The following is a 12,696-nucleotide window of genomic DNA, read 5'->3' on the forward strand; positions in this document are numbered from 1 at the left end:
ATTAAAAGTAATAAATTTCCCAGCCTCAAAACAATCTTTAATTTTTTAAATACTATGATTTTGACGATTTTAAATTTTTTATTTTCCATAGAAAATGGAATGTCAATTTTGAAATAAAGGTGTTCTTCCAGACATTAAACCTCTTCCTCTATCTCTTTATCATCTTTATTCCTAAGTTCAATTAAATGTTTCAGTATGGGTGATTCTCTATTTGCTATTAACAACCTTGCATTCCATTTATATATAAAATGTTGTGAATCTATTTCTCCTATTTTATCAAGTTTTATATTCACCCATGCTGGAACATTATTTAAATCATACTTGCATTAATAAATAAAATTGGGGAACTGTAAACCTCCAAATCATATTTCCGCATCTATTTCTCCAAAGAAACCCGAGCCATTTTCCCTTTCCATAAAATTTTCTAACACAGAAATTCCTTAATTTTTGGGGGGGGGGGGGGTGGGGGAATTGAAATTAGAATCCATTGAAATAAATATGCATTTGAGGAAAAACATTCACCTTAACACAATTTACTTTACCTATCAAAGTAGTAGGAAACACATTCCATCTTTCTAAATCCTCTTTAATTTTCTTTAATAAAGATAAACAATTTAATTTAAACAATTTAATTTAAACAATTTAATTTAAACAATTTAATTTAAACAATTTAATTTAAACAATTTAATTTAAACTATTTAATTTAAACAATTTAATTTAAACAATTTAATTTAAACTATTTAATTTAAACTATTTAATTTAAACTATTTAATTTAAACTATTTAATTTAAACTATTTAGACAAGTCCAATTGCACACAAATACCTAAATATTTTGTTCCAAGATCTGGCCATCTAGATTCAATTATTTCCTTACATTTCTCATAAACCCCATTAACTAAAGACATAATTTCACTTTTAACCCAATTTTTAGAATTATTGAATAAAACAGCAGAAATCCAAAATGCTATAAAGAAAATGTTTTATTAGTTTGTTTTGCTGAAATAGATATTCTTACCTAAATGGTTAAGGCCTAGACCTAATGGCAGCCACCTTGCATAAGTGTCTTTCAACTCCTGCTCAGATTTTTCCATTATAGTTTCCAGGATGGTGGAATTTACTTCTCCATTGCAAGACCCCACTGCAATCATTCCACATGCTAAAGCAGTCACACCTATTACCTAGAGATTATATTTGAAATCAAATAATTAGACAAGTGGTCAAAACACAATCGCTTCAATGTTTTAGCACAATTATTACACTGGAAATAAAAAGCAAACCAAGAACCTATTTCTATAATGCAAGCTAGATTTTATTGCAATACACAAAACATGCTGGAAAAACTCAGCATGACATGCAACATCCAGAAACAAAGGGTAATCAATGCTATGGACCTGGGCCCGTCATCAGGTACTGCAATGTTATTAGGAACCATCTGTGTATTACTGGCACACAGTGACCATTTGTTGTAAACCATTGAATCGCCATCTTCAGTTATGGCAAAATCTAAGCCACAAAAGGTAATATTCAAAGAAAATGTACACCTTCCACAAGCAGATCAAATCCAAACATCAGTGAATGGGAATTTAATTATCCATTTGTGGACCAACATGGATCAGTCCTGTGCTGCAAGATATCAAATAGATTTACCTCAATGAAAACTAAGCAATAATTCAGATTTTCAATATTGGGAGTTTCTTTGATCATACCTCCATGCTAGATTTCGAGTCTCGAATCACAGGCAGCAGAAGAGCCAATACATCTTCCCGATTAGAACCTGCGTATGCAAGTCCAAGCCTGCCGAAGAAGAAATTATAAAAATGGAATATATTTAGGAAAAATAATTGCCCATGAGCATTTGTTTTATGGTTTTATTATATTGTATATGTTGAATATTTATGGGTTTTGGAGGGGGGTGGGTATATGGGAGGGAGGGAAAGGGGAAAAAAAGGGAGAAAAGACCACTGTGTAAATTTAATGAGAAACATTTGTACATATTTTGGTTGATATGGTTCATAGTGTGAAAAATAAAAAAATTATTAAAAAAAAATCTATATAGATTGAACAAGACCTATTGCGCATTGCTAGTATTTTCTGTTGAAAGCCAACATCGTCATAAGAATTCCAGGAAAGCTTCATGGGTCATTTTCATAGGCACTGTCAAGAAAATATAGAGATCATGCTAAAGTATCTACAGCTGCTTTGCCCAACTTTTCAACAGCAGGAAATCCTATTTCCTGCCATATCATTTTGGTGTAGCTTCACTGGAAATATACAAGGCTTCAAAAATCAGTGTGATTGCATCAATGACAACCATAAAAAAAGGGAAGCTGCTTAAGCATTCTCACCACAGAAGTAACTTTTTGACAGTCTTTGCGGAAAAGGAAAACGAAGAAGACTGGGAAGTCTGCTGAGGTTGACGGCATTTATTTAGAACTTTAGAACTGGATCATTGGAAAAAAAGCTGTGGTTCAATTTGACCCTCAACATCCCTAAATCAAATTCCTGAAGTCTTGCACTATTTCAAAATAAAAGCATTTAGTGTGGATGGTCAAAAAGGTTGGCATGGATTTGATGGGTTGAAAGGACGTTTCTGAGCTATACAGCTTTGCTTCTCGTCACGATCCTGAAATCAGAAAAATCATCTTCCAATCCTCAAAGTTCTTAACCAAACTTTCTTTTGTTGACAAACTGCATAGTTTGATCTTTAACTGGACAATAACACCCTTAAAAATCTGCCTCCCAAATGAGCTGTAAAAATATTTTGATCAGGTCTTTGCGCTTCACCTTTCTTGAGCTAGAGTTTCAGAGCATATCAAAATAGAAGTTGCCTTCTTTGACTGATCATCAACATATGACAAGATACAGTGGCCTTCAAATTAAGTATTAAGTAGCACAGCAAGACTCTCAGGATCATTCACACTTTACAAGTGTTTCTTAACATCCACAAAGAATATATCCCTTGCATTAAATCCCAAAAGTTTATCTGTGCTGACAACACTGCATTGCTTACACAAGCAAGAACACAAGATATTCACAAAGAGCTTGTAACTACTGCAATATTTCTTACTTTGGCTTGCAAAAATCAATGATTCCGTGCCAATTTGGATGTTGCCAATGCAAGCAGACTTGTGTATTACACTTGCTGGCACATGGAAAGTTGTCAAAAACTGACTTTACTTCTAAAATTAAACATCGGGCTGGAAAACAGGGCTTATTTCTCTAATAAACAATTTTCAAGAATGCAAAGCACACCCCTAAATTGAAAATAGGACACCAGAGAGGAAAAATAAAATGGGAAGGATACTAGAATTTCTATGAAATTCCAAGTTAGGAATTATGATAAAAAATGAGGGAAAATGACAAAAATAGAAAATATATAGCTTATATCCACAGCACTGAATTATTACATTAGAAATGTCACTCATATTAATTTAATCGTCACCTTTATTTATCGTACATACCATGCTCGGATGGTCAAGATAATGTTTCTCCAGGACCATGGAGCATATTTACATAAATGAGTTGCAAAATAAGTTGAAATATTACAATATTAAGACGTATATTGTAAAAGTCCATGGCACAACTGATGGCTATGGAGAAAAACTGTTGCCCAATCTGGATGCAAGTACCTGAGTGCTAAGGCACCTCCTACCAGATAGCCAAAGGGAGAACAGTTTACATGAGGGGTGAGTGGAGTCCTTCTCAATGTTTATTGCCTTTTACCTGCCTCAAGCATTGTAGATGCCCTTCATGGTAGGAAGAGAGTCCCAATGATCTTTTCCACTGACTTCACTATCTTCTGCAGGGCCTTGCAGTCTGAGATGGTACAGCTTCCAAACCAGGTGGTGATGCAGTTGCACAGGATGCTCTCAATGCATCCTCTATAAAATGTAGTGAGGATGAAGGGTCCAGGTGAGATTCTCCGCCAAGTGCACTCCAAGTAACTTGATACTCTCTATAACCTCAACAGTTGAGCTGACAATGGTCAGTGGAATGTGGGCCCCTGGGCCCTCCTGAAGTCAACAAGCATCTCTATTGTTTCATTAACATTCAGATACAGGTGCTGTAATCTATAAAAACCTTGGGTATTCCACTTCCAACAGAACTCAAGTTTCAAGGAAATTCTAGTTCATTAGTGGTTATTTTATTTTCTGATGCTTTGTTTATGATTTTAATTTCCCCACTGTCATTCAAACTCTGGATGGGATACACTATATTTAATTGCCAGGAAATTCAAATACAATTCTTGTGCTATCTTTCAAAATGGAATTAATGCTTTTTTTCTCTCTACCACTGTTCAAAATAAATCTATATCAAATTTGCAAAGTGCTGAAAACAGCAGAAAGACTATTCCAAATTTAGTATGCGTGGGGAAAATGCATCAGGCATGCATTACATCAGTAAGTGATAGATGAGAACAGCTATTTTCTTTTCTCTAATAAATATGCTTACCCAAAAATGGCTCCAATTCTCATTGTATTGCTGCTATGTAGGACATAATCTGAGAGAAGAGCAAGAGCTGGATCACACTCATTCCGGACACCTGAATTTACAATGCCACATGCAAGCAAGGCACCAGACTGGAAAAAAATGATTATTAGCAGTTTAATGAAATAGATATACTATAAATTATATACTCATTCAGGACAGACATTTTTGCACTCATTTATTCTGTTTGAAAAACAAATTTAGTTTTTTTCTCCTCTTCTCAATAGATGAAATATTCTAATTGACAACAATGCTCTGTAATGGATAAATCTGGTTTAAATTTTAAAAACAAAACATTATTTTTAAGAGATAGACAGGAAATTACAGATGCTGGAATCTGAGCAACACATATTCTGCTGGACAAACTTAGCTGGTCAAGCAACATTGATGGGAGAAAAAGAATGGCCAACTTTTTGGGACCCAACTCCAGATATGAAAATGATCTATCAAATGCATAAAATATTCAGAGATAAAATAATATCTAAACAAGTCCCCCTCCATATATTAAAAGTGAAAAAATACAGTTATTAGGCAAGTTAAACACAGTTGATAGTATTCAGTTTAAAGAAATTAAAGCATTTACTTTTGGAAAACAGCACGACATTCATTTAATTCATTATGTTTAAGCACGTCATTAATTTGCTTGCAATCAGAAAAAAAATAACTGGTATAAAAAACATAGCAACCTTTGTATTGATAACAAATAGGTTTACAAGGCATAATTTTTGAAGGAATAACACATGTAAATACATAACTTAAATATATACTGATAAATGTCTACTGTTCCATGAAATTGGGAAGAAATATATAATTCTCCAATTCAAAATGGAGAGACTGGTCACCAGGAATTTCTGTGGAAATCAATTGAATTAGCAGCAAGAAGCATGAAACAACCAAATTTGGAATCAACATTACCTTTTCAAAATGTTTAATGAGGCAATGGGCACCATAAAGTACATTCAAGTTTGTGAACTAGCAAATGTCTGCATTATCAGAAGCATTAGGGACACTTGGAATGTTTTCACAATGATGTCCCTAAATATACTGATGTGGAATGGCATCCAAGGCACTCTATGCCACTCAATTCAAATAAGCATGCATTTTATATGGCCTACCTTAATGTAGTCTTCTGAAGAGTATAAATACTTGTCAATTTGCGTCAAACCACCATCAACATCCCATAATAGTATCATTCCTAATGAAGCTGCAGCACTTAGCATACCTGGTAAAGGACAAAATGGGTTAATGAACAAACTCGCATCAGTTATGGCACATCAACACCTGTACAATATACTCACCATGGTCTTTGTTTTTGTAAAGCCATTTATTGCCATCTTCTGTTAGCAGTTTATCTTGTCCAAATGCAGCATTTACAAAACCATTAACAAACGAAGAAGCTAAATTCATTCGGGCAGAATCAATCTGGGACCCAGTGCTCCCAAAACCTGCAAATGAAATTTTAAAAAAATCCAAGCAGCATAATTAAATGATATAATTTAGTCCCTCAAATAATTTTTAAATACATACACTTACAGTTTAAAGTAAACACAAAGTAGGTGAGGTGGGGAAGTTTTGCTACGTGCATCACATTGAGCTACAGTGAGAGAAGATAAACGCTGGCACAGACTTTATGGGCTGGAGTGCCCTTTTCTATACTATACGACAATCACAGTTCTTTGCCTCTGTTCAAAAGAAAGATTTCTACTGTTCCAGATTCACATCAATTTTTAGATCATTTGTGGTCTTCTCCAGTAGTCCTAGCATTTTAGATGCCAATCTGATTCACTCCGTGTTACCAAGAAACAACTAAAGGCACTGGATATAGCAAAGGCTATGGAGACCAACAACTTTCTGACAATAGCATCAAAGACCTGTGCAAAACTTGCAATGCAGTTACGACACTGGCAACTTTGCGGAAAGTGTCCAGTCCACAAGACCCAATCCAATCTAGCCAGTTGCTAATCATTACCAAATTATTGGAAAGGATCATTGGTGGTGCAGTCAAGCAGCACTTCTTCAGCAACATCCTACTCACAGAAAGACAATTTGGGTTCTGACCTCATCTTCAAGCTCCCACTTAATCAAGGAGCCCAGAATGAACTGATGTCAATGGGAATTGAGCAGGGAATTGGCTAGCGTAAAGAAAGAAGTCTGTGTTAGTTGGAGGCCAGTTAATTCAGCCGCATCTCAGCAGGATTTCCTTGGTATTGTCCATTCTTCCCCCTTTTTTCCTAGCCTTTAATACCTGTTTCTTTTCTTATTTATACCTTGAGGAATGGATCAGGCCTGAAATGTTGATATCTTTACCTCCTATGGATGCTATGAGATCACTGAGCTCCTCCAGTATATATTAAATGGCTCCTGAAATGGCTTTACTTCTTAGCATCTTTCCTCCTACTACTGTTCAGGCGAAGATCTGAAATTGCTGTGATTAATTCTATCTTACTTGATAATAGGAATTATCATCACTGGTTTCCACTTCTTAAACAGTATTCTGTTTTGTCATTGAATTTCACATACAAATGCAGATTGTTATCCAACAGACTATCTTAAAAAAGAGGTAGATAACCAAAAAATGAACTGGACTTAGACATAATAGATTTCTTCAGTTTCACTTTTACAAATGATATGCCATCCAAATTCAAAATGTTACTATACAGTAAATGCATTAATGGAAGGTTTTAAACTAACGTTTTGAAACTTACGGTTGTTTTCCAAATGAGTCTTGTAAATATCCTCTGGAACTTTAGGTTCCATAATGTCCAGCTAGGAAGAGAAAATATTTATGTCTTAAATTGAAAATTTCCATAAATGTCAGTTTCTCCTTTTGAGTGGACTTGGCATTGTTCTTTTCCCATCTCAGAGGTGAATCTCAAAACTCGTAGGTTGCCGACCATGTCATTATTCTTGAAACCTACCCTCAGTCACCACTCACAACTTTAATTTGGAACAATGTCATTTTTTTCCCCAAAGTTCACTAAAATGTAGGCCATGGTTGACAAGAATAATTAAATAGAAAAAAATGCAGTTGGTTGATTAATTGTGATATACACTATCCAAACAGACCATTATTTGTCCAAAGAGCAATCCCATATCAAAAATATCCAAGATAGAGACTGCAAAAGACAGAAGTAGTGCCCAGAAATATTCCAAACTATGGACTTTTCATATGTCAGAACATAAATTCCCATATCTAAATAGTTAGAGTACTAACAGCCAGTGATAAAAGTTACTGGGAATAATTTTCATAAGGCCTGCAAAGAAGGAAATACATTAGATGATTGAATTTTGTATGGTTTCTGAAGGCAAATTAATGTAATGTGAATTTAAACGAATGTCAAGTACACTAGTATCAGAAGACAGTGCTAACACAACAAACTTTCCCCAATTGCATTATTTGCAATATTAGTGGATACAAAGTTTGGACTGTAAAAGTATGTACTTTGGGAGACTAACACCAAAATTTGTGTCTTTCCATAACTAGATTATGAATGAAATTTGTATTAGCTCAGAAACAAAACAAAATGCTTTAAGGAAAGTAAACTTTGCTTCTAAGTTCTCAGTCTCCGCTCATTTCCAAAGCATGAATTGAAAGCTTAATTAGACTTTACTATATTTTCTCCTAAAACTGTCAGAACAGCACATGTCAAGTTTTGATTAATCAATCTTGGACTGGGTATCCCAGAAAATAATTCTAATACATGCACCTTTGTTTTGCATAATTATCCGATTATCTACTGTCAGCTAACAATGGATTTACTTCAGTGACCCTGTGTGATATTTTAGGCTTATCCTGACAGTAAACTGATAATTACTTCCTACAAGTAACCACAGCAACCTTCCTTGATATACAGAGAATCAATAAATCAATTGAGCAAGCTTCAATTCTTTAAATGCTTTCCCACCTTATCCACGCAGTCTCCAGGGCAGTAACACACACTTCTACCAATTTATTTGAATGCATACAAAAGTTGATTCTGCTTTGCCATGAAACAATAAACACAAAATGTCTATGGATAAGTTGTTTCTATTAATCAAATACATCCAATTTTCCATATTTATTGAAGTTCAGCATACTCCATAATACACTTGGCTCAGTGTACAACCTAAATTGAACAAGTGTATTTTTGCCTAATTCAAAAGGTACTTACTTCCCGAGCAAGAGCCAAAAAATTACTGTTCAATTGGACGTTCGACATTATTTCTGTCAGATCTTCATAGTCTTCCACATCTTCATTTAGTTCCAAGAATACACCATGACGACCCAACATAAATGCTACTTGTTTCTGGATAATACTGTAGATTAAGTTAAAGGAACAATATTAAACAAAACCATTCGGTGTCACTATTTACTTTGCATCAGAAAATCAGTCAACTGTATTGAATGCCCAATATGATTCCTTAAGATTCAGCACAGGTCAGCAAACATGTATGAGACCATTGCACTGTATCGGTTGACTCAAATGGCCAGGGAGAACAAAGATTTTCACTGTATTTTACAATAAGCAATTCAATGAATAAGCACCAATATCCCAATCCAGATTTTTGTTCTCAAGTATTTAGAATGGGATTTGAATCTAGAAATCTAAGAATCTCCAACTAGATGATACAAGGTAAGGAAATATTTCCACCTTTTCTACATCAAAGAACAAAAATATTTTCATCTGGTATTTTTTTTAAACTACACAATTTAAACTGTACAACACTGAGGCAGAATTCAACAGCTTCTATTTTAATGCGGTTCCCATAGAAGAAGTAAAATTAAAACATTAATATTACTTCCATAAAGCCAATGCTTTACAGTGGTTTTGTCATGAGGGTGTGATGTTCTCTTGGAGATGGCTAGAATAAGACCAACTGCTCTCTCTCAGGAACTAGCTTAACTTTTCAATGCCACACCTCTAACAATCTTTATTACTAGTGTAGTGACATTTCAACCATTATTCAACTTGTACCAAAGTAAAACCAAATTCAGACTGAAGTGGATATTCAACCAATTAAGCTAAACTGACTGATTAAATGACTAAATGTTAAATATTGGATGGTTGAAGTGATAGGTTTACTAATCTGACTGCAATTTTTCTTGTCCAATCAGTTTTTCACTAGCTTCAGCGCCAACAAGTGGTCAGTCCATAATTATATTAAATTCTACAGAATTAGCACGTTAGATTAAACAAAGAAAGTAAATTGATGTCTAATTATCACAACAGCTAGCAATACTACTGCAGTTAAAAGCTTTATTTGAACATTATGCTCATTAAATACCAAATCCAAAGGAAAATATTGAATTAATTTACATATTATTCTACAACTTGTATGATTGTGCAATAATACTCAAAATATAATCAGGACGTTTTTGTCTAAAAATGTAGTTCTAAACATGTCCATCTAAAATGTTAAACTAGGGAGAATTTCTATGCCTCCTGCTTGCAAATGTCCTATCAGTAAAATATCTGCTTACTGTAGCAATAACTAATACAAAGAAACTACTTATCAGTTTGTGCCACAGCTGATTTCAGCTGAGACAGCAGTTTGGATGTTATATTGTTCTCAGTATTCAACTGTTGCTTTGACTGCTTTTCCCTCAAACTATTTTGTATTCAAAGTCTGCTGACACCTAGGGAACCACAGTTCAGTTGTCTCAAGACTTTACATGATCATTTTGACAATTTATGTAAAAGGATTACGTACACATCTTTACAGGACGCAAAAATACATTCAACTAATTTCATGTTATTTAGCATCAATGCAAGACGCAGAGCCTCAGGATAGCGATTGAATTTTCGGAAGATACTAAGAGCACATCGAAGTAGTTCAGAATTCTCAGGATCAGGAACATAACTGACACAGCTGGAGAAAACAGAACAAAAGTACACAAATTTGAAAACAACACGCTTTGAGAGTTAAAAATGATACATAACTTCATTTGGTGGCTAACTTTCCAGTAAATTCTAACTGCAGACTAGGTGTTCAATATAAAAGGTAAAATCTAATGGCATGAATCATCATTTTTTATTAACCTAATCAGAGATCCCACTTAACAATGAAACAAAACCAGAAAACCTGTGTAGCTACATTTCTTAATAATGGGGGGGGGAGACAAAATTGTTTTTTTTTTAAAGACATCAATGAGTGAAGTCCAAGTGACTTCGTTGTGAATTGGAGCTAGATGGCAATGTATTCTGAGATCAGAGGATACTGGGAAACAACATTCACTTTCAAGAAGCATTTGACATGAATAACATTTGAACTTAACATTTTGAGTAAGAAATTAACCATTTCTAAAAGTTTGAGATCCAGGGAAATTAAGGGATTTGGAGGATAGAATTATCTTAAATTTAGCTCAAGGAGTTGGAGGTGGAACAACTGCTGCAATTCAGTAGCTTCATTAGGTAGCCCTTCCTATTATAAATGCAAACATTATAATGTATTGATCAATTTTAATTTTTAAAATTACAACAGAAAATAATTAAATAACTTTTTGCTCATCTTCCCAGCAAAAAGGACAAAAATTTTGGCTTCTAGTTAACACGACAAAATGCACTCAAAACTTGAAATTGTACAAGACATATCCAACATGTTCAGACATAAATGAAGTTTAAAAAATACATTTTCAACTGTTTTGTCACATTACAATGGCTACAGAAAGAGGAAGCAACATACCTTGTTAAATACAAACAGACTTTAGAATATGCGTTTTCATCAATGTACTCTTCCAGCATATCAAGACGCTCAATTTCCATGAGAAGGTCACATGCCTCATGTTCAGCATTGTGAGCCATATTATAGGGAACCACTGCTTTAACCAGAGTGAGCAATATCTCATGTTGTGCTTTATCATTCTCGTCTATTTCCTGCCATTCTTTTGCAACTTCACCTGCTAGATGCCTAAGAGAACAATTTTCATATCATAAATAAATTTTCCTTATTACCAAACACATTTCTATGGGTTTTAAATATTATTGCACCAATTACCAATCCTTAAAAAAAAAAGGTTCAATATTTCAATTCTGATACACAATCCCAAAGACTGGTAAATTGTCAAAAGGAAAAACATGATGTGACCGATTTTGAATGTCATTTATTTCTCCATTCATACATGGCCTCAGAAGGAAATGTTGCTCTGGCTCGACAATCTAATATTCCCCAATATTGTCAGGGATGCTAACTATCATGAAGATTTGGACCGCAAAACAGCAATAATAATAATAAAAAATAACAAACAAGGCATGTAAGAAAAATTTAGGCACAACTTTGAAGTTAAAAAGTATACATAATTGAAATGGGGTGCCTTAATGAGTAAAGAACAAAATGGGTTAATGAACAAACTCGTTTCAGTTATGGCACATCAACACCAAAGCAAAATTTCTTAATAGCAGACATATTTTAAAATCGGATGTGTACTAAAATAACTGTTCAGGACCTGGTAATCTTTTTTTCAGTCTGCAAAGTTCATTTTTGAACATTTTTGATATTTAGTTCCCCTTCTTTTCTTTCTATCTCTCTCTCTCTCTCTCCCTCTACTATCAAGTCCTTTTACTTATTCATTGTTAAACCACAGATTAGGCTAGTTATACTGGTTCACAGTTAAAAATTTGAATAAATTAAATATCAAAGCATATCTAGATTTATATTAATAATATTAACAAGTACATAAACCATTCAAATTATTTTTGTTTTCCTGCTAATTCTCCACAGTATTTTAATAATCCTCTTGCTCAAGTAATTAAATCCACTGCAAAGAAATTTATGGGCTCTAGCAAACTCCATTATAATGTCCAAACAAAAAAAATTACCAAGAAAATCAACCTTATGTAGAACATACCTAACATATTCATGCCCCCAAGAAGCCAGTTCTTCCTGAGATCCAAGAAGCCGATATTTTAGGCACTCCCGTTCTCCACTCATCGTCATGGCTAATACTGACACAATATCAGCACAGAATCGCTGGAAAAAAATATTTACTATAGTGAACATTCTATTTTTCCCTTGTAATTTAGTTAAAGAGATCCTTTAGGTGAAATATATTTGTTTACAGGTATTTCCCGACTTACAACCGTAATTGGGACCAAAGGGTCGGTTGCATCTAGAGATGGACGCAAGTCAGAATTTTGCCTGTGCGCGTGGAGTACCGAAATCTTAAAGCAAACTTAAAAAAAAAATCAATGTTGTATTTGACGAACTATTACAGGGATACAGGGCATGTA

General features: G+C 34.1%; 2 protein-coding genes across 3 annotated transcripts in view; one reads left to right on the plus strand and one right to left on the minus strand.

The window, feature by feature from the left end:
* The window catches only part of LOC138742545 (endothelin-converting enzyme 2-like), a 215,691-nt gene that overhangs the window by 82,112 nt on the left and 120,883 nt on the right, over positions 1 to 12,696 (plus strand). The window lies entirely within an intron of this gene.
* The window catches only part of psmd2 (proteasome 26S subunit ubiquitin receptor, non-ATPase 2), a 50,584-nt gene that overhangs the window by 24,417 nt on the left and 13,471 nt on the right, over positions 1 to 12,696 (minus strand). Inside the window, exons 4-13 of the mRNA XM_069897090.1 lie at positions 12,315 to 12,436; positions 11,153 to 11,377; positions 10,181 to 10,339; positions 8,641 to 8,785; positions 7,195 to 7,255; positions 5,788 to 5,934; positions 5,605 to 5,711; positions 4,454 to 4,581; positions 1,708 to 1,795; positions 1,017 to 1,179 (exon numbers count right to left, since the gene is read on the minus strand). Coding sequence (XP_069753191.1) covers positions 1,017 to 1,179; positions 1,708 to 1,795; positions 4,454 to 4,581; positions 5,605 to 5,711; positions 5,788 to 5,934; positions 7,195 to 7,255; positions 8,641 to 8,785; positions 10,181 to 10,339; positions 11,153 to 11,377; positions 12,315 to 12,436 — 1,345 coding nt within the window. The remainder of the gene's footprint in view (positions 1 to 1,016; positions 1,180 to 1,707; positions 1,796 to 4,453; positions 4,582 to 5,604; positions 5,712 to 5,787; positions 5,935 to 7,194; positions 7,256 to 8,640; positions 8,786 to 10,180; positions 10,340 to 11,152; positions 11,378 to 12,314; positions 12,437 to 12,696) is intronic.

This window comes from Narcine bancroftii, chromosome 9, assembly GCF_036971445.1.
Source record: "Narcine bancroftii isolate sNarBan1 chromosome 9, sNarBan1.hap1, whole genome shotgun sequence".
Lineage (NCBI taxonomy): Eukaryota > Metazoa > Chordata > Chondrichthyes > Torpediniformes > Narcinidae > Narcine > Narcine bancroftii.